Source organism: Pseudophryne corroboree, chromosome 1, assembly GCF_028390025.1.
Source record: "Pseudophryne corroboree isolate aPseCor3 chromosome 1, aPseCor3.hap2, whole genome shotgun sequence".
NCBI classification, from domain to species: domain Eukaryota; kingdom Metazoa; phylum Chordata; class Amphibia; order Anura; family Myobatrachidae; genus Pseudophryne; species Pseudophryne corroboree.
In genome coordinates this window covers 631,522,668-631,547,356 of record NC_086444.1, presented here as the reverse complement: position 1 = coordinate 631,547,356, position 24,689 = coordinate 631,522,668, and the positions used below count along the sequence as shown (strand labels likewise).

The 24,689-nt window shown below is 47.5% G+C and overlaps 1 protein-coding gene across 3 annotated transcripts in view; it reads left to right on the top strand.

Moving 5' to 3' along the window:
• The first annotated feature begins 9,710 nt into the window (after positions 1-9,710).
• Positions 9,711-24,689, top strand: part of TMEM161A (transmembrane protein 161A) — an 80,006-nt gene continuing 65,027 nt past the window's right edge. Inside the window, exon 1 of one of the 3 annotated variants that reach the window (XM_063914549.1) lies at positions 9,711-9,856. In XM_063914549.1, the coding sequence (XP_063770619.1) occupies positions 9,854-9,856 (3 nt within the window). In that variant the 5' untranslated portion in view covers positions 9,711-9,853. Of the gene's footprint in view, positions 9,857-10,684; positions 10,775-24,689 lie in introns of those variants that run through there. The other 2 variants (XM_063914548.1, XM_063914550.1) reach the window with 2 other exon arrangements.

The window sequence follows — 24,689 nt, the reverse complement described above, 5'->3', positions numbered from 1 at the left end:
GTATGCGGTTCCTTCATCCCAGCATCCACAGCAGCGCCAGGCAACCAATACAGAAGGAGAGGGGGATGCTGCAGCGGCGCTTACTACCAATCAAATAGCGCTGCTGCGGCTCCCTGCTCCCCCTCCCTCCTCCTCCTTCTCACCTCACACAGCCTGCACCGAGAGGGAGCTGCACGAGGAGCCTGTCAGCGGGGAGAAGGTAAGTATGTCTCTCTCTCTCTCTCTCTCTTTCTCTCTCTCTCTTTCTTTCTCTCTCTCTCTCTCTCTCTCTCAGGGGGACACCGTCTGCCGCAATGTGTAAAAAGGGGTCCTGGCTGCCGCAATGTATAAAAAGGGGGTCTGGCTGCCGCAATGTGTAAAAAGGGGGCCTGGCTGCCGCAATGTGTAAAATGGGGTCCTGGCTGCCGCAATTTGTAAAAAGGGGGACTGGCTGCCGCAATGTGTAAAATGGAGTCCTGGCTGCCGCAATGTGTAAAAAGGGGGACTGGCTGCCGTAATGTGTAAAAAGGGGGGGTCCTGGCTGCCGCAATGTGTAAAATGGGGTCCTGGCTGCCGCAATGTGTAAAAAGGGGTCCTGGCTGCCGCAATGTGTAAAAAGGGGGACTGGCTGCCGTAATGTGTAAAAAGAGGGGGTCCTGGCTGCCGCAATGTGTAAAATGGGGTCCTGGCTGCCGCAATGTGTAAAATGGGGTCCTGGCTGCCGCAATGTGTAAAAAGGGGGACGCTGTCTGCTGTAATGTATAAAAGGGGCTCTACCTGGTGTAGTGGCGCTACTGTGCAGCGTAATTTGAATAATGTAGACTACTGTGCACCGTAGTATGAATTGCTGTTATTTTGTGGCCACGCCCCTTCCCCGTGAAGCCACGCCCCACGCCCCTTCCCCGTGAAGCCACTGCCCCTGTCTTACATGGGGGGGGGGGGCGCCACTGTCGTTTCTTGCACACAGCGCTAAAATGGCTAGTTACGGCACTGAACTTGGAATTACCCCCCCTGTCCGTTGGCGGGAAAGGATACGCCATAGGAATCCTTTTGGAAAACTGCAGTTTTTTGTCTGGAGATTCCCAAGCTTTTTCACATAAATGGTTCAGCTCATGTGAGGGAGGAGAGGTTACCTCAGGTTTGTTTTCCTTATACATGTGTACCCTCATGTCAGGGACAGGGGGTTCCTCTGTGATATGCAAAACATCTTCTATTGCAATAATCATATATCGAATACATTTAGCCAATTTTGGCTGTAACTTTGCATCATCGTAGTCGACACTGGAGTCAGAATCCGTGTCGGTATCTGTGTCTACTATTTGGGATAGTGGGCGTTTTTGAGACCCCGAAGGTCCCTGCGACATAGGGACAGACATGGGCTTACTCCCTGGCTGTTCCCTAGCTTCCGCTTTGTCTAATCTTTTGTGCAATAAATTTACATTAGCACTTAAAAAACCTTCCACATATCCATCCAGTCAGGTGTCGGCGTTGTCGACGGAGACACCACATTCATTTTCTCCTCCTCCTCCTGAAAGCCTTCTACCTCAGACATGTCGACACACGCGTACCGACACACCACACACTCAGGGAATCCTCTTATCTGAAGACAGTTCCCCCACAGGGCCCTTTGGAGAGACAGAGAGAGAGAGAGAGTATGCCAGCACACACCCAGCGCTATATGACCCAGGAAAAAACAGTATATAAATATATGTTTACCCAGTAGCGCTGTTTGTACATACATATATGCGCAGGGTAATGTAACACAACTATAATAAGTGATACATTTATTATATCTCTTTTATTAAACATCCAGCGTCAATTAAACATTTCTCATTTATTTCTTATAACTTGTATGAGAACACTGATTATAGAGAGAGAGAGAGAGAGAGAGAGATGCAGTCTCAGGAACAGTGTGATACGATACAAATGTAGAAGTAGTTTACTCAGGTATCAATTTCTATTAGTGTAACGGTGCCCATACACTTGTGAGATAATCGGTGCTAACCTTCGATTTCGACTGGATCTTTGAGAGAAATTGAAGGATTGTATGCACATTTTAGGTACCTTGCGACGCGATGCGCAGGCACACCGGTCGAATCTCACGTCTCAAGATAGTATGTGCTGCACTTAATATTTATTGAATTGCAGTGCGATCGCATGTTTTTTAAAAACACATACGATATATCGCACTGCGATGTGCGATGGGCACCCACCGGGAGCAGCCAGAGGCCGGTAATCACTTTGGCAGTTCAGGTGCGATTTCATTGCACCTGAACTGCCGGTGCGATGCGCCGCGATGTCACGTCGCGGGGCATCGCGCAAGTGTATGGGCACCATAAAATTTTATCTAAACACAGTTTCAATATAATCCAACCAGCATTCCAATTAGTTGCAACCAGTGGCGTGCGGTGAGGTCAGTGGCTGGTGAGGCATGCCCACTAAGGCCGCTGCTATGGCCGCTGCCAAAGGTGAATTTAGACCTCATGAGGCCCTGAGCAAGACACCGATTTGGAGCGTGACTGCACGTCCCTGATAGGCATGTATATATACACACATACAGACACTCATATACAGTCACCTCACCAGCTACACATTATAGTTGCACACAGTATAATGGCTACATGAAGCGTTGCAGAGTCGGATAAGACACAAACACATACCTGAGCGATGGCATCTGGAGCTATCGCCGCATCTAGCACACACATACAGCCTGCACACCTTGGATACCAGTACTCGCTACTCAGCACTATACACACATGCTGCTTTGGTAACACTGGCTACGGTATCTGGGGCTCTATACTGTAGCTTACCAGCAGCAGCGACATTATACCTTATCCGGATAAGTGCTGCCCCGCACCAGCCGTCCAGCCACGGGAGAAAGTTGTATCCCGTTATTGGGGAGGCTAGCAGGGCAGAGCACACATGCTGCCAGGTGTGGGCGGGTGGCACCAGCTCAGTGTCTGCCAGGGGCAGAGTGTGGGAGCGCCGGCTACTTACTGTGTGCACGGGGGATGGAGGGGATGGGTGAGCGCACGTCTGGCATCGGGTAGCCTCCTCCAGCCAGCAGCAGAGTCACAGAGCACCGGCCCGGAGCAGGAGCACAGTCCGTGCAGGGTTAGCGCTGGGAGTGAGGAGCCGGGGAGAGTGGCAGGGCGGAAGCACACGCACACACAGCCCCTGTACACACACTCATACTATAGGGGTGACGGTCCGGTGAGGTGGAAAGGAGTCAGTCAGTCACAGAAAAAGTGGGCTGGACCACAGGGAGATCTCCAATCATATTTGCCTCAGTGACAGAGGCATTTATTCTAGTGCCGCATACAGTGCATTTTTTAATGGGCTTTTACAGCCTTCCGCTTGCCCCCGCCCCCTGCTTCCGACCCCTTAACATTGGCCGTGGGAGGCACTGTTCTCAGTGCCTCCAAAACATATTTGAACCAGTTTTATAATGTAAAATTTATTACAATAATATAAAGCATATACTTATATTATTGTAATCATTAATGACAGGGGAGGCACTGCCTCCCCTGACTGCACGTCCCTGGTTGCAACTGTTATAATACGAAAAAGGATTTATCTAATACTGACTTTTTACGTGTGTTTTAGTCCAATATAAATAGTGGCCAGTGTGATCCTAAATACTGCTGCGTATAGCTGTTTTTCTACTCAAATAAAGGAAGGCAGGGGCGTAACTCCCAGAGGCAATGGGAGTTACGTCTGATGGGTCCTACACACACCGCGATGTGCCGCCGAGGTGCCCGACGGGCGATATGGGTGACCCGTCGGCGGGGGTGACGGGGGTGGGAGTGAAGTTTCTGCATTAGCACTGCATGCTAATATGGACGAGATTGTCCATATTAGCTTGCATGTTTAAATGAGCCGGCACCAATGATGAATGAGTGCGGGGCCACGCATCATTCATTGTTGGTGCGTACACACTGACGGATATGAACGATATCTCGTTCATTAATCATCGTTCATATCTTTCAGTGGTATCAGCCAGTGTGTATGGCCTAACTCTGTCACCCTCTGTCTGTCCCCTTCACCTTATCCTCCATCCCGTCACCCACTCCATCTCCTGCCCTGTGGCATATTGTGAACTTGGGGTGGGCCGGAGGAGGGGGGCACAAAGCAAATTTTTGCACCTGGGCCTACCATTCACAAGTTTCATCACTGGCCACCCTATTCCATTCCCAAAACCTTGTTGGGCCAGGCAAAACACAACGGAAATTTGTGTAAGGGATACACTTTTTCACTCTCTGTCTCCTATTGTATATATCTATATCCCACAGCCTATACCTGCCACTCTTTCCCTGTCACCCACTGCCTATACCTGTCACCCTCTCCTTGTCTCTCATTGTATATACCTGTCACCTTCTGCCTATACCTGTCACTGTCTCCCAATGTATATATCTGTCATTCTCTGCCTATATCTGTCACTCTCTCCCTGTCTCCCACTGCCTATACCTGCCATCCTTTCCCTGTCACCCACTGCCTATACCTGTCACCCACTCCCTGTCTCACACTGCCTATACCTGTCACCCCCACTCTGTCTCTCATTGCCTATACCTGTAACCCTCCCTTGACCTTTTACCGACTCCCTTTACCTGTAACCCTCCCAATCTCCCACTGCCGCTACCTGTAACCCTCTCCCTGTCTCCCACTGCCTATACCTGTTACACTCTCCCTGTCTCCCACTGCCTATACCTGTTACACTCTCCTGTCTCCATTTGTCTTCCTGTCACCCTTTCCATGTCATCCACTGCCTATACCTGTCACCCTCTCCCTGTCTCCCATTGTCTATACCTGTACCTCTCCCTTGCCCTGTCACCCACTCCCTATACCTGTTACCCTCCAAATCTCCCACTGCCTATACCTGTCACCCTCTCCCTGTCTCCCACTGCCTCTACCTGTCACCCTCTCCCTGTCTCCCACTGGGTATACCTGTTACTCTCTCCTGTCTCCCATTGTCTATACCTGTCACCCTTTCCATGTCATCCACTGCTATACCTGGCACCCTCTCCCTGTCTCCCATTGTCTATACCTGTCACCCTCGCCCTGTCATCCACTGCCAATACCTGTCACCCTCTCCCTGTATCCCATTGTCTATACCTGTCACCCTCTCCATCTCCCATTGTTTGCACCTATCACCCTCTCCCTGTCTCCCACTGCCTATACCTGTGACCTTCTCCCTGACACCCACTGCCTATACCGGTCACCCTCTTCCTGTTACCCACTGCCTATACCTGTCACTCTCTCCCTGTCACTCACTGCCTATATCTGTCACTCTCTCCGTGTCCCACCGCCCTTACCTGTCAACCTCTCCCTTTCACCCACTGCCTATACCTGTCACCCTCCCATATCACCCACTGCCTGTACCTGCCACTGTCTCCCTGCCACCCACTGCCTATACCTGTCACCGTCTTCCTGTATCCCACTGTCTATACCTGTCACCGTCTCCCTGTCACCCACTGCCTTTCCCTGTTTCCTACCTGTTTCAGGAGTCTGTTAGGTGCTTTGTTAGTGCTCTGTAGGTCTTTAGGTGTGTATCCAATCCGTTTCAGCCGTTTAATGGCATTTATTCACAGATACCCACTCATACCATACCCAAGGTAATCACAGGTAGCACACAAACCTATTATAAGCTATACCTGTCACCCACTCAAAATCATCTTCTGCCCAACTCTGTCACCCTCTGTCTGTCCCCATCACCTTATCCTCCTTCCCGTCACCCACTTCCTCTCCATGTCACAGACTGCCGTGTAGCATATTGTGAACTTAGGGTGGGCCGGAGGAGAGGGGCACAAAGCAAATTTTTGCACCTGGGCCTACCATTCACAAGTTTCACCACTGGCCACCCTATTCCATTCCCAAAACCTTGTTGGGCCAGGCAAAACACAACTGAAATTTGTGTAAGGGATACACTTTTTTTTGCTTATACAGGTTGAGTATCCCATATCCAAATATTCCGAAATACGGATTTTTTTTGAGTGAGAGTGAGATAGTGAAACCTTTGCTTTCTGATGGTTCAAAGGGGGTCATTCCGAGTTGTTAGCTCGCTAGCTGCTTTTAGCAGCATTGCACATGCTAGGCCGCCGCCCTCTGGGAGTATATCTTTGCTTAGTAGAATAGCGAACGAAAGATTAGCAGAACTGCTACTAAATAATTCTTTGCAGTTTCTGAGTAGCTCCAGACCTACTCACAGATTGCGATCAGCTCAGTCCGTTTAGTTCCTGCTTTGACGTCACAAACATGCCCTGCGTTTGGCCAGCCACTCCCCGTTTCTCCAGACACTCCCGCGTTTTTTTTCTGACACGCCTGTGTTTTTTAGCACACTCCCGGAAAACGCTCAGTTACCTCCCAGAAACGCCCCTTTCCTGTCAATCATTCACCGATCAGCAGTGCGAATGAAAAGCACCGCAGGTTCCAGAGCAAAACTGCTACGTTTTTAGTTAAATAACTAAGCGCATGCGCCCTGCGTGCCTTGCGTATGCGCATTTTGCAACAAATTGCAGCATAGCGAAAATCTGCAACGAGCGAACAACTCGGAATGACCCCCAATGTACACAAACTTTGTTTAATACACACAGTTATTAAAAATATTGATATAAATGTCCTTCAGGCTGTGTGTATATAAGCATACCTGCCAACTGTCCCGATTTTCACGGGACAGTCCCGTTTTTTGGGGACTGTCCCGCTGTCCCACCCGCGGGCCGCAGTGTCCCGCGGTGGGGGGGGGGCAGTTGGGAGGCTCTGTCTGTCGCTGCCCTGCTTAGCAGAGCAGCGGTGAACAGACGCTGTGCGCATGCGCACAGCGTCTATTCACTGAAGTCAGAGGGAGAGGGGGCATGCCAGCGGCTCACAGAGCGCTGGGCATGCCCCCTCAGTGACGAAAACGGGGCATGGCTCGCGATCGCGGGTCCTCCGCGAAGCCACGCCCCCTTTTACTTAGGCCACGCCCCCTTTTCGGGAGCACTTCGCCGCGCGTGTGTCCCGCTTTCAAAGGGGACAAAGTTGGGAGGTATGTATAAGGTGTATATGAAACATAAATGAATTGTGTGAATGTACACACACTTTGTTTAATGCACAAAATTATTTAAAATATTGGCTAAAATGACCTTCAGGCTGTATGTATAAGGTGTATATGAAACATAAATGAATTGTGTGAATGTACACGCACTTTGTGTAATGCACAAAGTTATAAAAAAATATTGGCTAAAATTACCTTCAGGCTGTGTGTATAAGGTGTATATGAAACATAAATGCATTCTGTGCTTAGACTTAGGTCCCATCACCATGATATCTCATTATGGTATCTAATTATTCCAAAATAGGGAAAAATCCCATATCCAAAATACTTCTGGTCCCAAGCATTTTGGATAAGGGATACTCAATCTGTACAATGTTAACTTAGGGATCCAAATTAATTTGTTTTAATATAACATACCTCCCAACATGACCCTCTCCAGGAGGGACAGAATACTCTGCTCCTGGACTTTTCTCTTAATTTATGATTGCCAGTACCTGTGCTGAAACACCTTTCTTATCCATTAACCTGTTCAACACAGGTGCTGGCAATCCTAAATTAAGAGAAAAGTCCAGAAGCAGAGCATTGTGTCCCTCCTGGAGAGGGTAATGTTGGGAGGTATGATATAACAAGTTCTGGATAAGAAGCTAACTTCAGCCTGGTGTGGGAAGTGCAGGGGCACTGCAGAGAATTTGCACCTGGTGGGAGGAGGCATGCTGGAGAGTCTGTAATAACATAATAAAGTGATGCGTTGAAACCAGCAAATTTTACAAATATAAATAGGGCAGTAGAGTGCCTGGCTGGGCCCAGGTACTTTCCAGGGAGCATGGCCTATTCACAGGAGGCGTGGCCATGCACTCTTAGAAAAAAAGCCAGAGTCCCCTGAGTTCCGTGTATCTGGCGCTGCGGCGGCATATATGGCACTACTGGGGACATTTGTGTATCAAGCACCGTGGGGCATTCGTGCATCTGGCACCGTGGGGCATTTGTGCATCTGGCACTGTAGGAGCATATCTGGCACGGTGGGGGCGTACCTGGCACTGTGGGGGCATATGTGTATCTGGCACTATTGGTGTCATAAGTATATCTGCCCCCCCCCATTTGTGTATCACGCCATTTTCATTGGCCACACCTATTTTTCGGCGCGCGCACGCACACAGTGCCTATAAGACATTTTTTCTACTTGCACCACTGCTGTCAACCAGCCCGCCAGCCATGGCCGGACTGGCCATCTGGCACATGCCAGAACGGCCATTGGGCAGATGAGCCGAATCGGTCACTCAGAGAGCCGGGAGGGCCGTGCACAGCGCAGCCCCCGGCTCTCTGGTTCCATCGTCTTCATGGAAATGGGGGCGTACCGCAAGTCCACGCCCCCGGACTTTCTGCGCGCTTTCGCCCCCAGCAACCGTCGCCATGGTAATGGGGGCGTGCCACAAGCCCACGCCCCCATGACTCGCAATACTCCCCCCCCCCCCCCCCTCCCCGTATGTGTGTAAGCCATACACAGCTCTAGGCTTACACACATACCATACCTCCCAACATGACCCTCTCCAGGAAGGACACAATGCTCTGCTTCTGGACTTTTCTCTTAATTTAGGATTACCAGCACCTGTGTTGAACAGGTTAATGGATAAGAAAGGTGTTTCAGCACAGGTGATGGCAATCATACATTAAGACGGAAGTCCAGGAGCAGAGCATTCTGTCCCTCCTGGAGAGTGTCACGTTGGGAGGTATACAGTACAGTGTACACACTCACGTGCAGGGGCAGATTGGGAACAAAAAGCGGCCCTGGAAAAATTTGTACTAGTGGCCCCACTTGGGCAGCACCAGAGGTGTAAGGTCTAGCCATGGGCCATGGCAGCAGCACCCTCCCCCCAAGACTTTCCAGATAGTGGGGATGTCCAGCATCAAGAGGAAGTTAAAAGGAAATAAAATAAAATGTTATGAGCACATTATACACCGTGATATACCTTTAGAATTTAGAAAACTATATAATTCTTTAGAAAGATATATTTTCTTGCTTGTTACACCAACTGTATCCCAATCACTATTCACTCAATCTTATATGTCAGCCAAGCAGGCAGACAGACAGAGCATACACTAGACTAGATCATCTGCAATCACAGCCTAAGTGGCAAAGTAATTTTCATATATGCAAATTGTTTGGCATCTTAATCATTATGTCTATAAATAGGACTACATGTCCTCAAACAAAACAGGCCCCGCGGCGGGTGCGGCAGCCCACCAGGAATCTTCCCTGTAGACCCTATGGCCAATCCGCTTCTGCTCACGTGTGTGCCTGGAAGCTGGCCCGCTGCCCGCCTCGCTGACTTGACAGGATCAGCTGTCACTAAACAGCCCTGCCCTGTTCCCTGTTCCAACTTCTGAATCTACATTATGCCTGCAAGGCTGTGTATTTCATCTGCGCATGTGCATACCATAGAATAGTATTCTACCATCGATGGCTTGAGTCACCATCGCCATCGATGGCATCCATCGATGAAGACTACGGCAAACCATCATATTTGACACTGTGACTGACCCCTATCTCCTACATCTCCCGGCATGCACATCGCGCTGTAACCCGGCCCATGCTACCCGGATACATTGATAAAATATAAATAACAAGGTAACAGCCTAGCAATGCCTCATACTAGCCGGCGATTGGTTGCCTGGCTGTCAGTCATCGCAGTGCCGACGTCTGACTGGCTTAGCTGCAAGCACAAGCATTGACTTCCTTAAAGGGACAGTAGCGCAGTACCCTTTTGCAGCTGTTCTCCCCCCTCACATGGCTGAGGAAGTGTAAATCCCATTTACAACAAAACCCTTTACAGAACCAACGTCAGCATGGTGAGATAGCATCCGATAAATCCTGATTATGTGCACTTGTGTGATTTTGTATGTCCATTGTTACTTTAGAATCAGTTACCTTGTAGTAGTCGCTGCAGAGCTTTCCTGTTTGAGTTTTGGAGTTCTAGGTACAGGATCAGAGTACAATTATCAGAAGTTTTCTGAAGCAGTAATATGGCTGCCAACTGTACCTAATGCTCAGAGGCTGTGCACACTTTCTCCATGGAAATGTTTTCCCTAAAATGTTATTTATTTTAAATGGTGGCAATGTTTCTCCTTTTGTTCCGTATATACTTAGTATGTCTTGTTATCCTGATGGCTTTGCTGATTAAGATTTTGAATGGCAGTTCTTCTAGACAGCAGAAATGAATGAAGGAAATCTGCATGGTGGAGCAGTGCTGTCTCTGCATGTGCAAAGAAAAATACTGAAAATGATCTATAATAATTATAATGTTATGCAGTGATGGTATAAAATGACCACTCTAATACATGACAATGCTATTCAAAGGCTGCTTATGTGTTAGCTTACTTCATTTTCCATGAGGCGCCGTGGTTTTCCTCTGCTTAAGGCCTCACACGCGATGATGTGTATTTTGTCGTTTTTGTTGTGTTCAGATTACATTGAAATACACATTGTTCTAACACTAGTGAATGAACAAAGCAGTGTTTGGAAAAACGCAACACTTGCAGCCAAGAGTAACCGCATAAGTGGGTTTGGGGTAGTTTGGAATGATCTCCATTTTCACACCCAGCGATTAAAACTGCTACTATAATGCAAGGTGGGAGCCTAATTCTAATATATCATTGGTCCTTTCTCTACAGGCTCATCATCTGTGGGTGAGGTAGAATCCACTTGGGTAAAGGGAAGCAGCAATGAGGAATTCCGCAGTTTAATGGCATACGTTAGTTAATCTATTGGTAATAATAGTAGTGTTATTGGGATACAATAATGACCATGAAGTGGCAATTGTTATTTCTGTATTTTGCACCCAAACAGTTCCATTGAAATACATGGTGCATTTTATATAGTGACTCTCCATTATTGTAAGCTTGAAAGCATCGGTATACTAGAATGGCATTTTCTCTGACGTCCTAGTGGATGCTGGGAACTCCGTAAGGACCATGGGGAATAGCGGCTCCGCAGGAGACTGGGCACAAAAGTAAAGCTTTAGGACTACCTGGTGTGCACTGGCTCCTCCCCCTATGACCCTCCTCCAAGCCTCAGTTAGATTTTTGTGCCCGGCCGAGAAGGGTGCACACTAGGGGCTCTCCTGAGCTTCTTAGTGAAAGTTTAGTTTTAGGTTTTTTATTTTCAGTGAGACCTGCTGGCAACAGGCTCACTGCATCGAGGGACTAAGGGGAGAAGAAGCGAACCTGCCTGCTTGCAGCCAGCTTGGGCTTCTTAGGCTACTGGACACCATTAGCTCCAGAGGGACCGAACACAGGCCCAGCCTCGGAGTCCGGTCCCAGAGCCGCGCCGCCGGCCCCCTTACAGAGCCAGAAGCAAGAAGAGGTCCGGAAAAATCGGCGGCAGAAGACATCAGTCTTCAACAAGGTAGCGCACAGCACTGCAGCTGTGCGCCATTGCTCCTCAGGCACACTTCACACTCCGGTCACTGAGGGTGCAGGGCGCTAGGGGGGGGCGCCCTGAGCAGCAATGTAAAACACCTTGGCTGGCGAAAATACACCACATATAACCCCCAGGGCTATATGGATGTATTTTAACCCCTGCCAGAATTCACCAAAAAGCGGGAGAAAAGGCCGCCGAGAAGGGGGCGGAGCCTATCTCCTCAGCACACGGGCGCCATTTTCCATCACAGCTCCGCTGGAAGGACGTCTCCCTGACTCTCCCCTGCAGTCCTGCACTACAGAAAAGGGTAAAAAAGAGAGGGGGGGCACTAATTTGGCGCAGTTTTGATAATAACAGCAGATATAAAGGGAAAAGCACGTTATATAGTGGTATTCCTGTCTATATATAGCGCTCTGGTGTGTGCTGGCATACTCTCCCTCTGTCTCCCCAAAGGGCTAGTGGGGTCCTGTCCTCTATCAGAGCATTCCCTGTGTGTGTGCGGTGTGTCGGTACGATTGTGTCGACATGTTTGAGGAGGAAAATGAGATGGAGGCGGAGCAATTGCCTATAATAGAGTTGTCACCCCCTAGGGAGTCGACACCTGAGTGGATGAGCTTATGGAAGGAATTGCGTGACAATGTCAGCTCTTTACGAAAGACAGTTGACGATATGAGACAGCCGGCTACTCAGCTTGTGCCTGTCCAGGGGTCTCAAACGCCATCAGGGGCTCTAAAACACCCGTTACCTCAGATGGCAGACACAGACACGGATACTGACTCCAGTGTCGACGATGATGAGACAAATGTAACTTCCAGTAGGGCCACACGTTACATGATTGAGGCAATGAAAAATGTTTTGCATATTTCTGATAATACAAGTACCATTAAAAAGGGTATTATGTTTGGTGAGAAAAAACTGCCTGTAGTTTTTCCTGTATCCGAGGAATTAAATGAAGTGTGTGATGAGGCGTGGGTTTCCCCCGATAAAAAACTGATAATTCCTAAAAGGTTATTGGCATCATACCCCTTCCCGCCAGAGGATAGGGCACGTTGGGAAACACCCCCTAGGGTGGATAAAGCGCTCACACGCTTGTCTAAACAGGTGGCACTACCCTCTCCTGATACGGCCGCCCTAAAGGAACCTGCCGACAGAAAGCAGGAGAATATCCTAAAATGTATATACAGTCACACGGGTGTTATACTGCGACCGGCAATCGACTCAGCCTGGATGTGCAGTGCTGGGGTGGCGTGGTCAGATTCCCTGACTGAAAATATTGATACCCTAGATAGGGACAGTATATTACTGACTATAGAGCATTTAAAAGATGCATTTTTATATATGCGTGATGCGCAGAGGGATATTTGCCGACTGGCATCAAGAGTTAGCGCGCTGTCCATTTCTGCAAGAAGAGGGTTATGGATGCAGCAGTGGTCAGGTGATGCGGATTCCAAAAGGCACATGGAAGTATTGCCTTATAAAGGGGAGGAGTTATTTGGGGTAGGTCTATCAGACCTGGTAGCCACGGCAACTGCTGGAAAATCCACATTTTTACCCCAGGTAGCCTCTCAACATAAGAAGACGCCGTATTATCAGGCGCAGTCCTTTCGGCCCCATAAGGGCAAGCGGGCAAAAGGCTCCTCATTTCTGCCCCGTGGCAGAGGGAGAGGAAAAAGGCTGCAGCACACAGCCAGTTCCCAGGAACAGAAGCCCTCTCCCGCCTCCGCAAAGTCCTCAGCATGACGCTGGGGCTTTACAAGCGGACTCAGGCACGGTGGGGGCCCGTCTCAAGAAGTTCAGCGCGCAGTGGGCCCACTCGCAAGTGGACCCCTGGATCCTTCAGGTGGTATCTCAGGGGTACAAATTGGAATTCGAGACGTCTCCCCCTCGCCGTTTCCTAAAGTCTGCTTTACCGACGTCTCCCTCAGACAGGGAAGCAGTATTGCAAGCCATTCACAAGCTGTATTCCCAGCAGGTGATAATCAAGGTACCCCTCCTGCAACAGGGAAAGGGGTATTATTCCACACTGTTTGTGGTACCGAAGCCGGACGGCTCGGTGAGACCAATTTTAAATCTAAAATCCTTGAACACTTACATACAGAGGTTCAAATTCAAGATGGAGTCACTCAGAGCAGTGATTGCAAACCTGGAAGAAGGGGATTATATGGTGTCTCTGGACATCAAAGATGCTTACCTACATGTCCCAATTTACCCTTCTCACCAAGGGTACCTCAGGTTTGTGGTACAGAATTGTCACTATCAGTTTCAGACGCTGCCGTTTGGCTTGTCCACGGCACCCCGGGTCTTTACCAAGGTAATGGCCGAAATGATGATACTCCTTCGAAGGAAGGGAGTTATAGTTATCCCTTACTTGGACGATCTCCTGATAAGGGCAAGATCCAGGGAACAGTTGGAAGTCGGGGTAGCACTATCTCAAATAGTGTTGCGGCAGCACGGTTGGATTCTCAATATTCCAAAATCGCAGCTGATCCCAACGACACGCCTTCTATTCCTAGGAATGATCCTGGACACAGTCCAAAAAAAAAAAAAAAAAGTTTTTTCTCCCGGAGGAGAAAGCCAGGGAGTTATCCGAGCTAGTCAGAAATCTCCTAAAACCAGGCCAAGTCTCAGTGCATCAATGCACAAGGGTCCTGGGAAAAATGGTGGCTTCCTACGAAGCAATCCCATTCGGCAGATTCCACGCAAGAACCTTCCAGTGGGATCTGCTAGACAAATGGTCCGGGTCGCATCTTCAGATGCATCAGCGGATAATCTTGTCACCAAAGACAAGGGTGTCTCTCCTGTGGTGGTTGCAGAGTGCTCATCTTCTAGAGGGCCACAGATTCGGCATTCAGGACTGGGTCCTGGTGACCACGGATGCCAGCCTGAGAGGCTGGGGAGCAGTCACACAGGGAAGAAATTTCCAGGGCTTGTGGTCAAGCCTGGAGACATCACTTCACATAAATATCCTGGAGCTAAGGGCCATCTACAATGCTCTAAGCCTAGCAAGACCTCTGCTTCAAGGTCAGCCGGTGCTGATCCAGTCAGACAACATCACGGCAGTCGCCCACGTAATCAGACATGGCGGCACAAGAAGCAGGAGGGCAATGGCAGAAGCTGCAAAGATTCTTCGCTGGGCGGAAAATCATGTGATAGCACTGTCAGCAGTGTTCATTCCGGGAGTGGACAACTGGGAAGCAGACTTCCTCAGCAGGCACGACCTCCACCCGGGAGAGTGGGGACTTCATCCAGAAGTCTTCCACATGATTGTGAACCGTTGGGAAAAACCAAAGGTGGACATGATGGCGTCCCGCCTCAACAAAAAACTAGACAGGTATTGCGCCAGGTCAAGGGACCCTCAGGCAATAGCTGTGGACGCTCTGGTAACACCGTGGGTGTACCAGTCAGTGTATGTGTTCCCTCCTCTGCCTCTCATACCCAAGGTACTGAGAATTATAAGACGGAGAGGAGTAAGAACTATACTCGTGGCTCCGGATTGGCCAAGAAGGACTTGGTACCCGGAACTTCAAGAGATGCTCACAGAGGACCCGTGGCCTCTACCTCTAAGAAGGGACCTGCTCCAGCAGGGACCCTGTCTGTTCCAAGACTTACCGCGACTGCGTTTGACGGCATGGCGGTTGAACTCCGGATCCTGAAGGAAAAAGGCATTCCGGATGAAGTCATCCCTACCCTGATCAAAGCCAGGAAGGATGTAACCGCACAACATTATCACCGTATTTGGCGTAAATATGTTGCGTGGTGCGAGGTGACAATGCTAAATTCCCTTGTCGTATAAACAACCCTTTATGAAGTCTAAGAACACTGTACGCTGTTTACTTAAGAAGTACCGTAATGGTACGCTAGTTGCGTAACGATCGCTCAGCCGTAGGCGAGACGCTCAAGCGTCACGTTCGCTCACGGCCCAGTGATCACAGGACACGTTATTGGCTATGACTAGAGTAATGATTCGCTATGGCGTAGCGGACGCTCGAGACCACGAGGAGATCACCAGCGGCGCAGACGCTCACAACGCTATACCTTTATGTCTAAACCTTATACCAATGAAATACACAGAATACCTTAATGTGAATACAGGGTGTAAGTGCAACCTTGTGTAACCTGACTAACTACAAAGCTGCTTGAGCGTCACCGACGCTCAAGTGAACACTTAACACTATAGAAAAATACACAGATACTGGTTTAGGGTCCAAAGCCTATTAACTGTATTATATCTAATATACTTGTAAAAGGGGATAACAGTACAAATGATACACTACAATATAACAGAGACTTCCTAACCAAAATACAATACTATCTAATACAATACTAGTCTAGGGGAGATACGAGAGAGAGAGAGAAGGGAAAGAGAGAGAGACGGAGAGAGATGAGAGAAATTGGCTCACAGAAAGACAATGATTATGGAGAGAAACTTACGCACAGGGTAAACGATCGCATGCGCCTGGACATCCAGCACCCGATTTTCAGCAATGAGAACCGTTGAAGAGTGAGAGCTGGATGTGGTCGGCCTGCCTATTTATGCCCCACACACAATGCAATCTCATAGTCCCTACAATCCCATTGTCCATTGGATGAAGGAATTCGACCCTGTATCACAACAAAAGGTCATAGGTTGATTCATACAGGTGGGCTGTGACGATTTCCAACAGCTCAGGTGGGTGGGAAACTAGGTTTCCCGCCGCATACCTGAGTATGAGTAAATAATAGAAATGGACATAAACTTCTTATGTCCATAACTATTCGCACGAGCGATTAATACGCTCCAAACCAACACCGGAATATTGCTAATTAAATACTCTTCCGATGGGTACCAAACACTGCTGTATGATTCCTGTTAGACCCTTCGTACAATACAAAGAGGGATTACTTTAAACAGGGACCTTCTATATTAACCAAACTTTCAGAAACTATCAAAGGGATCATGATCTATAAACTACATTAATTGTGAAAATATGTAACGAATGAGTCGCACGCTACGACTACATAAACTCTACCGTAAATACGCATACCGCGCCTGCGAGTGCACGCTATTGCGGGTATGCGCCTTCACGGGAGAGCGTACGCATGCGCAGCACGGACCAGTGTGCGGTGCAAATATGGCAACGTGCATGGGGATATTTTTCTGACTTTGACAGTCCACCCTTTGGCAGTCAATAATAACTGCCACCTTCTAAAACATTTCAAAAGGAGAAAAATATATGTCAGGGGTTAATTCATTTCCATGGTTGGGTGAGTGTGGAGAGAGGAGTAGGTGTGAAGAGGGTATGACCTAGTGTGATAGCAGAAGCATGTGTGTATGAGTCCATGTTTGGAGGGTCATGTATCATCGTGCCGTACGTGTTGTAAATCAAGCTTCGAGGTATTGCGAAGTATACATTTGAATTCCTTCTTATCCTGTGGTACAGGTCTGTGGATGGGCTGTCAAACTTTACCGAGCTCTTTTCGGATTTTGAACAAAATGGGGAGCACATTTTAGTTGATGATACATGAATGGGGGAGGTATGTGGTTGCTGATATCTGTGCCTGTATTCCCTATCGTCTATGTGTGTCATTACCTGAGGGTTGTAGAGATGAAGATAAAGAACACTTATGGAAAATGCAATGATATTCTATGTCAGGGAAATGTACATCTGTCGTCGAAGTTGTGTTCGGTATCTGTTGAGAGTCGTCTTCTTTGCGCTGTATTGCTCCTTGGGCATGAGCAAATAGCTTTGTCAGAGCCATCGGATTTACAAAAAAATGTTGGGCTAGCGTGAGTTTAAAAGTACTAGGGAAACTGGGGATCCATGGCAAAGTTCATCAAGTGTCCATTTCTCAAGTGGTCAAAATCCTTCTTTGGTGCTTGTCTGTTGTCTGTATAGCGTCTCGTCAACTTCCTCGTCCAAGGGGGTCTTTGTATCTTGGAGAAAAGCAGAAAAACAGGTGAAAGAAACGGACCGTATAATCGCATTTTCATCACATTCTGGTTTCTATCATTGGGTCATAAATCAAATCCAGGTTAATTACGGTTTCCTCACTCCTCAAGCTCATCACTTTTGTACTTTGTTTGCACCTCATTAAAGCCTGCCCGCATCTAAATATCAATCCAATCGATATAATGACACCCAAGATACATAGTAGAAACTTTCCAACATCCATTATGACTCCTTGAGCCCAGTCTCCTAAACCGGAGAACCAATTTCGCGGGTTCAACCATGACACCCAACCAGTCAGCTCATTACCTACAGCAGCAAGGGTGAGATTGTGTTTTCGACGAAATTCCCACTTCAATTGGAGAATATCATCCATCTTTTGGTCTATGACCTCTACCGGATCCTCGGTGCTATTCGTGATATAAGTGCAACACTTTATGCCGTACTGTGTTGCCAGTGTAACACAATATCCGCCTGTTACTGCTGTAAGATAATTAAGAACCATCCTATGCTGAACTAGTTCTGTTTTGTAAGCTTGAAGTTCTCTTCCAGTGTATCTAAACGTGTCATCATACATTTCAGTGATATTATCTAACAAATTGGCGAGTGCGGAAATGTATCTATAATTCATCACTCCTCGAGCGGTGCGAGTGAAATCTAACGCTACCAGAACCTGAATCCCGGTGGATTCATGGATAAGATCAGAGGCCGGATGCTCTAACCTTTCTGACAGTTGTCTTTTAACTCGGTGCTCGTAGTGAGTGTGAGTATAAGGAGTTTGGGCACCACGGTGTATGTCCTTCATTTTGTCATGTGTAACAGTCATCACTTCAGGCAATACTTTTCCAATATAACACAATCCTTCAGAGTTTGGGGCAAGCCATTTGTACGCCTTTCTCCCGCATATGAAATATGCATCATCGGGGAGAACATATGGGACGGAGAAGGACATGACCATGTTACAAACCTTCCAGGTGAAATCTCCTGACCCTAATTCTTCCATCTGCTTAAGGCACGTATCAGTTTGTACGATATGTGCACAGTATCCTGGTGATACTTCTCCAACTCTAGTAATCCTATTTCCTAAGGTATATCGATACCGGAAAGATTTTCCTCTACTGGCTATGTGGCGTACGAGCTCTGTATCTGTAGGCATTCTATCTGCTCTGTGTGAAAAGGTCATGGTAAGGTTGCTCCATGACACTTCCCAATTTCCCGGCTTACGGGGGTTGGAGATATTAAAACATAAGAGGGACCTATCCACATGGTATTGGTGGAGCTTCAAACTAGGAGGGCTGGAGATGTTAAATCTCCGGTCCACCGGTCTCCCACCACTTAGCTCAAGTACCTCCCCTAACGTTAAAGGAAATGGTACTAGCCCTGATTTGCTATGACCCTGAGGTACTTGAGAGCATACCCAACAATCTGTTTTGTTTAACACATTACCCACTAAAGAGTGATAGTCACTCAATGGATGCCGGTCCATATGGATATTAAAACTGGATTGGCATTTCTTTATGCATCCATCTTCAACCAGATTATCACAGAGCCTACAGATACAATTTTCTTCAGCTAACAATCCATCACAATTTCTTCTATCGGATCGTTTTCTGATACTCGCCTTTGCTTGTTGGTTTGGTTGATCTTGGAAAACTACGCCTCCATCATCATAATCGGAACCCATTCCAGATCCTCTCTCGACCTCTATGGTACTCTCGCCGGAACAGACTGCTCTGGTCAACATCACGGTTAACATCAAAATCCGGATCACAGTCTCTTGGGGCAAGTCCATCTTTGAGGAGGAAATAGAGAAGAATGAGAAGGGGGAAAAAGAAATTTCAAGGAAGAGGGGATGGGAAGTGGAGAAAAACAATAAAAGGGAGAGGGGAGTCGACAACTGCTTTCGGTCTTCAAGGCTCAGGTGCCGCCTCAGTCCTCCTGGAACAGACACTCCAGTGATACAACCTCTACCGTCTGTTCCTTATCACGGGACTTCTCTGGATCAGCAATCTTTTTGCAGTGGGATGAATGGACCCAAGTCTCTCTCTCAGCCACCTTCAATGCTGTGGTGCTAGTCAATAAGACCTGGTATGGTCCTTCCCATCTATCAATAAGACAACCTGAGCGTAGAAAATTTCGTATCATTACATAATCCCCAGGTTCAATGGCATGACAATTACTATCTGGTAAATCAGGAATCACCAACTTCAGATTATCATTTTGATTCCTCAACTGCTTACTCATGTTAATCAAGTACTTTACAGTTACTTCATTGTTACATTTCAAATCATCCTGAGGGTTAATCATGACATGCGGTTGTCGACCAAACAAGATTTCAAAAGGAGACAGATTAAGAGGGGACCTGGGAGTGGTTCTGATGCTATACAAAACAATGGGTAAAGCTTCTGGCCACGTCAATCCTGTCTCTGCCATTACTTTACTCAATTTATTTTTAATAGTGCTGTTCACTCTTTCGACCTTCGCGCTCGCCTGTGGACGGTACGGAGTGTGCAGCTTGCTATCAATTCCCATCAACTTACACATTCCTTGAAAGACATCACCTGTAAAATGGGTACCCCTATCACTTTCAATGATTCTAGGGATACCATATCTACATACAAATTCCTGCACAATTTTCTTAGCTGTAAACATAGCGGTATTTGTAGCTGCTGGGAAAGCTTCGACCCAATTCGAGAAAACATCTATACAAACAAGTACATATTTCAAATTTCGACATGGGGGTAATTGAATGAAGTCGATTTGTATTACCTGGAAAGGGCCGCCGGCAGGTGGGATATGGGATGGTTCTGTAGGTATTGCCTTTCCAATATTCTTTCTCAGACAGGTAAGGCATGACATTGCTCTTTTACTCGCATGAGAGGAGAATCCTGGGGCGCACCAGTATGCTCTTACCAATTTGCACATCCCCTCCTTGCCTAGATGAGTCAGCCCGTGAGCTGCTTCAGCCAGACATGGAAGGTATGCCCTGGGGGCCACTGGTTTACCATGTCCATCCGTCCAGAGCCCTGAGGACTCCTGGCCATATCCCTTTGCCTTCCAGACTGCTCTTTCCTGTGTGGAACACAAATTCTGCATCTCACACAACTTTTGTGTGTTGATGGTATTAAATACCATCAGTTGTGTGGTGTCTGTCTGTATGGGGGTAGCAGCTGCAAGCTTTGCGGCTTCGTCTGCTCGGCTGTTACCAAGGGATACTGGGTCTTGGCTATATGTATGTGCTTTACATTTGATAACAGCCACTCTGTCGGGTTCCTGTATCGCTGTTAGAAGCCTTTTTATATATGCTGCATGCGCTATCGGTGTACCAGCTGCCGTCATGAAATTTCTGAGGCGCCATAGGGCTCCGAAATCATGTACTACCCCGAAGGCGTATCTAGAGTCGGTGTAGATATTGGCTGACTTACCCTTAGCCAATTCACATGCTCTGGTTAGGGCGACCAGTTCAGCAACCTGGGCTGAATGAGGTGGGCCTAGCGGTTCCGCTTCTATGGTGTCTTGGTCATCTACGACTGCGTATCCAGTACACAAGTCTCCCGAGTCTGACTGTCTGTGACAACTACCGTCCGTGTAGAAAGTTAGATCTACATCTTCCAGTGGATTGTCACTGATGTCAGGCCTTGCGGTAAAATTTTGGGTCAAATATTCCATACAATCATGTGTATCTTCCTTTGCATTAAATCCTCCTTCCCCATCACTCTCACCTTCCACCCTTTGTGCCTGACCAGGCACACCTGGGAGAAAAGTTGCAGGATTTAATGCGCTGCATCTCCTTATGGTGATGTTTACTGGGGCCATTAATGCCAATTCCCATCTTGTAAACCTTGCAGATGAGACGTGTCTGGTTTGGGCAGAATTCAATAAGGCAGATACCGCATGTGGTGTATGGATTGTGAGGTTGTGGCCTAGCACGACATCTTCGCTTTTTGTCACTAGCAATGCTATCGCCGCAACGCTACGCAAGCATGTGGGGAGGGATCGCGCTACCGTGTCTAGCTGGGCGCTGTAGTATGCGACTGGCCTGCTGGCGTCACCGTGTTTTTGGGTTAGTACACCTGCTGCGCACCCAGCACTTTCTGTTCCGTATAGTTCAAAGGGTTTCCCATAGTCTGGCATACCTAGTGCTGGTGCCTGCGTTAGGCACTGTTTGAGTCTCTCAAATGCTGTTTCGGATTCGTCTGTATGCGAAATCCGATCAGGTTTGTTTGAAGAGACCATTTCCTGCAAAGGTAACGCCAATATGGAAAACCCTGGGATCCAATTACGGCAATACCCACACATTCCTAAAAACGTCCTGATCTGTTGCTGGGTTTGTGGCAGTGTCATGTCTCTAATGGCTTGGATTCTATCAGCGGTCAGGTGTCTCAGTCCTTGTGTTAGACAGTGTCCCAAATATTTTACCTTAGTTTGGCATAATTGTAACTTGTCTTTGGAAACCTTGTGACCTGTGTCTGAAAGATGAAACAGGAGCTGTTTCGTATCCTTCAGAGATGCTTCCAGTGAATCTGAACACAGTAATAAATCGTCCACATACTGTATCAATACTGATCCACTGTCTGGTTGGAAAGACTGTAAACAATCATGCAAAGCCTGAGAAAATATACTTGGACTATCTATGAAACCTTGGGGTAACCGAGTCCACGCGTATTGGACTCCTCTGTATGTGAATGCAAACAAATATTGGCTGTCAGGGTGCAGAGGTACCGAAAAGAAAGCGGAGCAGAGGTCAATAACAGTGAAAAATTTGGCAGTGGGAGGAATTTGCATTAGGATGACAGCTGGATTAGGCACTACGGGGAACTGACTTTCAACTATTTTGTTAATCCCCCTTAGATCCTGCACTAGCCTGTAACCCCTCCCCCCACTCTTTTTAACAGGGAAGATGGGACTATTTGCTGTGCTGGACGTTCTTACTAGAATGCCCTGTTGTAGCAAGCGCTCTATTACGGGAAAAACTCCTAACTCCACCTCTGGCTTCAGAGGATATTGTGGGATTTTTGGAGCTATCCTACCATCTTTTACTTGTACAATTACTGGAGCTACGTTTGCCATTAATCCAGTGTCCTGTCCATCTTTTGTCCAAAGTGACTCTGGTATCTGAGATATCATCTCTTCTACTTGGGATGGATTCCTATTTGTCATAATGGAATGTGACATTAATTTTGATGGGGAGTCTAACATGTCTCGTACCTCCTGAGCGTGATTCTCAGGAATGTCCAAGAATACACCTTCAGGAGTACAATAAATGACGCAACCCATTTTACATAGTAAGTCTCTACCTAGGAGATTAGTTGGTGCCGATGCAGCCAGCAAAAAGGAATGCTTGGTATGCAAAGGCCCTATTGTAATCTCGGCTGGTTTGCTAACAGGGTAGTGCTGGACTACTCCTGTTACTCCCATGGCTGGAATTGTCCTACCAGTGGTTCTCATGCCCACTGTCGAATTTCTCACTGACTTGGCCGCCCCTGTGTCTACAAGAAAGTTTAAAGTTTTACCAGCTACATTGATTGCAATCTCTGGTTCACTTCCAAGACTGGCAATCAACTTAACTGGCTGCAGATTACAGGTATGGCCACACCCCTAGTGGGTATGCTGACCTCCCTGAATCCCGCTGGCAGCGACTACTTGTGAGGGGGTTAGCTGGGAACTACCAGAGGCATGCCAATCTCTGTTCGGGGGATATCTTTTTGTTTCCCCTGTATGTGGCTCGAAACTCCGCCTCTGTGGACCCTGCTCCCAATGTCGTGTGTCGTGTCGTTGTCTAGGGGGTTGAAAAGATCTTTGTACACTCTTTGTTCTACATTCTCGTGCATAGTGTCCCGGTCTGTTACAAGAAAAACATGTCATTACACTTGCCTTACCCACAGGATTCGGTGGTACATACGCAGGCTGCCTTGTGGTCAGCGCCTGTATACTTACGGACATCAACTTATCACTTTGCGACTCCCTGTGCCTAGTGATGTTTCTGTCGTGATCAATAGCAGCCTCTCTCAATGTGGACACTGACAGACCTCGCCAACATGGTTGTGTGGTCTGTACCCTAGCTTTTAATGTTTCTTTCAAACCATCCATCAGTACAGATACTGCTACTTCTCGATGGTTTGGGTTGGTCTTAATGTCTTCTATACCAGTGTACTTTGCCATTTCTAATAGTGCCCGGTGAAAATATTCTGTTGCCGTTTCGGACTCCTTTTGCTTAATGGAGAATATCTTGTTCCATTTAACAACGGCTGGGAAATACTCCTTTAGCTGTAAATTTATCCTTTTTACATTATCCTTGTTGTACACGTCTGTAAGCGGTACATCTTTATCCAAGGCGCAGTCAACTAAGAATTGAGTTGCGTCGACATTGGAAGGTAAACAAGCTCTTAGCAGTATCTGCCAATCCTTGTTGTTGGGTTCTACAGTGTTACCTAGATCCCTGATGTATTTTTGGCTAGCAACTAAGTCTTTCCTGGGGTCAGGAAATTCGGACACTATTGTTCTTAATTCCATTCGGGAAAATGGAGTGTACATGGCAATGTTCCTTATGGGAGTGGCTCCAGACACATCTGTTTTTCCATTGGGAACTGCTATTACCCTTACAGGAGCAATTCTAACAGCCTCATTCTGCGTAGATTCTACAACTTGTGGTACAATTGTTTCAGTGTAGTGCATGGTGCCGTACTTACCCGTTGACACGACCTCACCTATCCCTCCGCTAGGGGCTTTCACTAATCTCGTGGGTGTCGCTGTGCCTACTGTGGTCTCTGCTATGGTGGCCGCAAGAGAGAGAGCTGAAATTGTTGCCGAATCTTCTTCTTGATCACACTCCTGAGGAAGGTTCAAAACAGGGTACAACTTGCACGGGTTAATAATAGCATGAGTTACTTGGTTAACATCATTTACATTTACAGGGCTACTAAGTGTTTGTGTTTTACAACCCAGTGCGTTTCTCTCCGCAATCAACTTCTCTCCTGCAATGTATGGTGGAGGAGGATATCAGCTTACTGACTGCCCCAGATCCTGCCGCCAGAGCCAAACCTCTCTGTATCTCACCTTCCTGGTGCCATAACTGTAAATAATCATGATGCTGAATTCGTCTCTTTGTTGATTTTACGAGACATATCCTCCTCCTTAAATTTTGTAACACGTCTGGACTGAAGCTACCTATTCTTGGGAATTTGTCCCTGTCTTGTACAGTCATTCCCATTCATCACATAAAGATTCTGTGTGACTTCCGTATTTTTCACACATGATGTACCTTGCCGACCCAACGGGTCGGTTCTCTGAATCAACCCGAACCGAGGTTGATCGCCCCCTACCTGAACAACTGGCC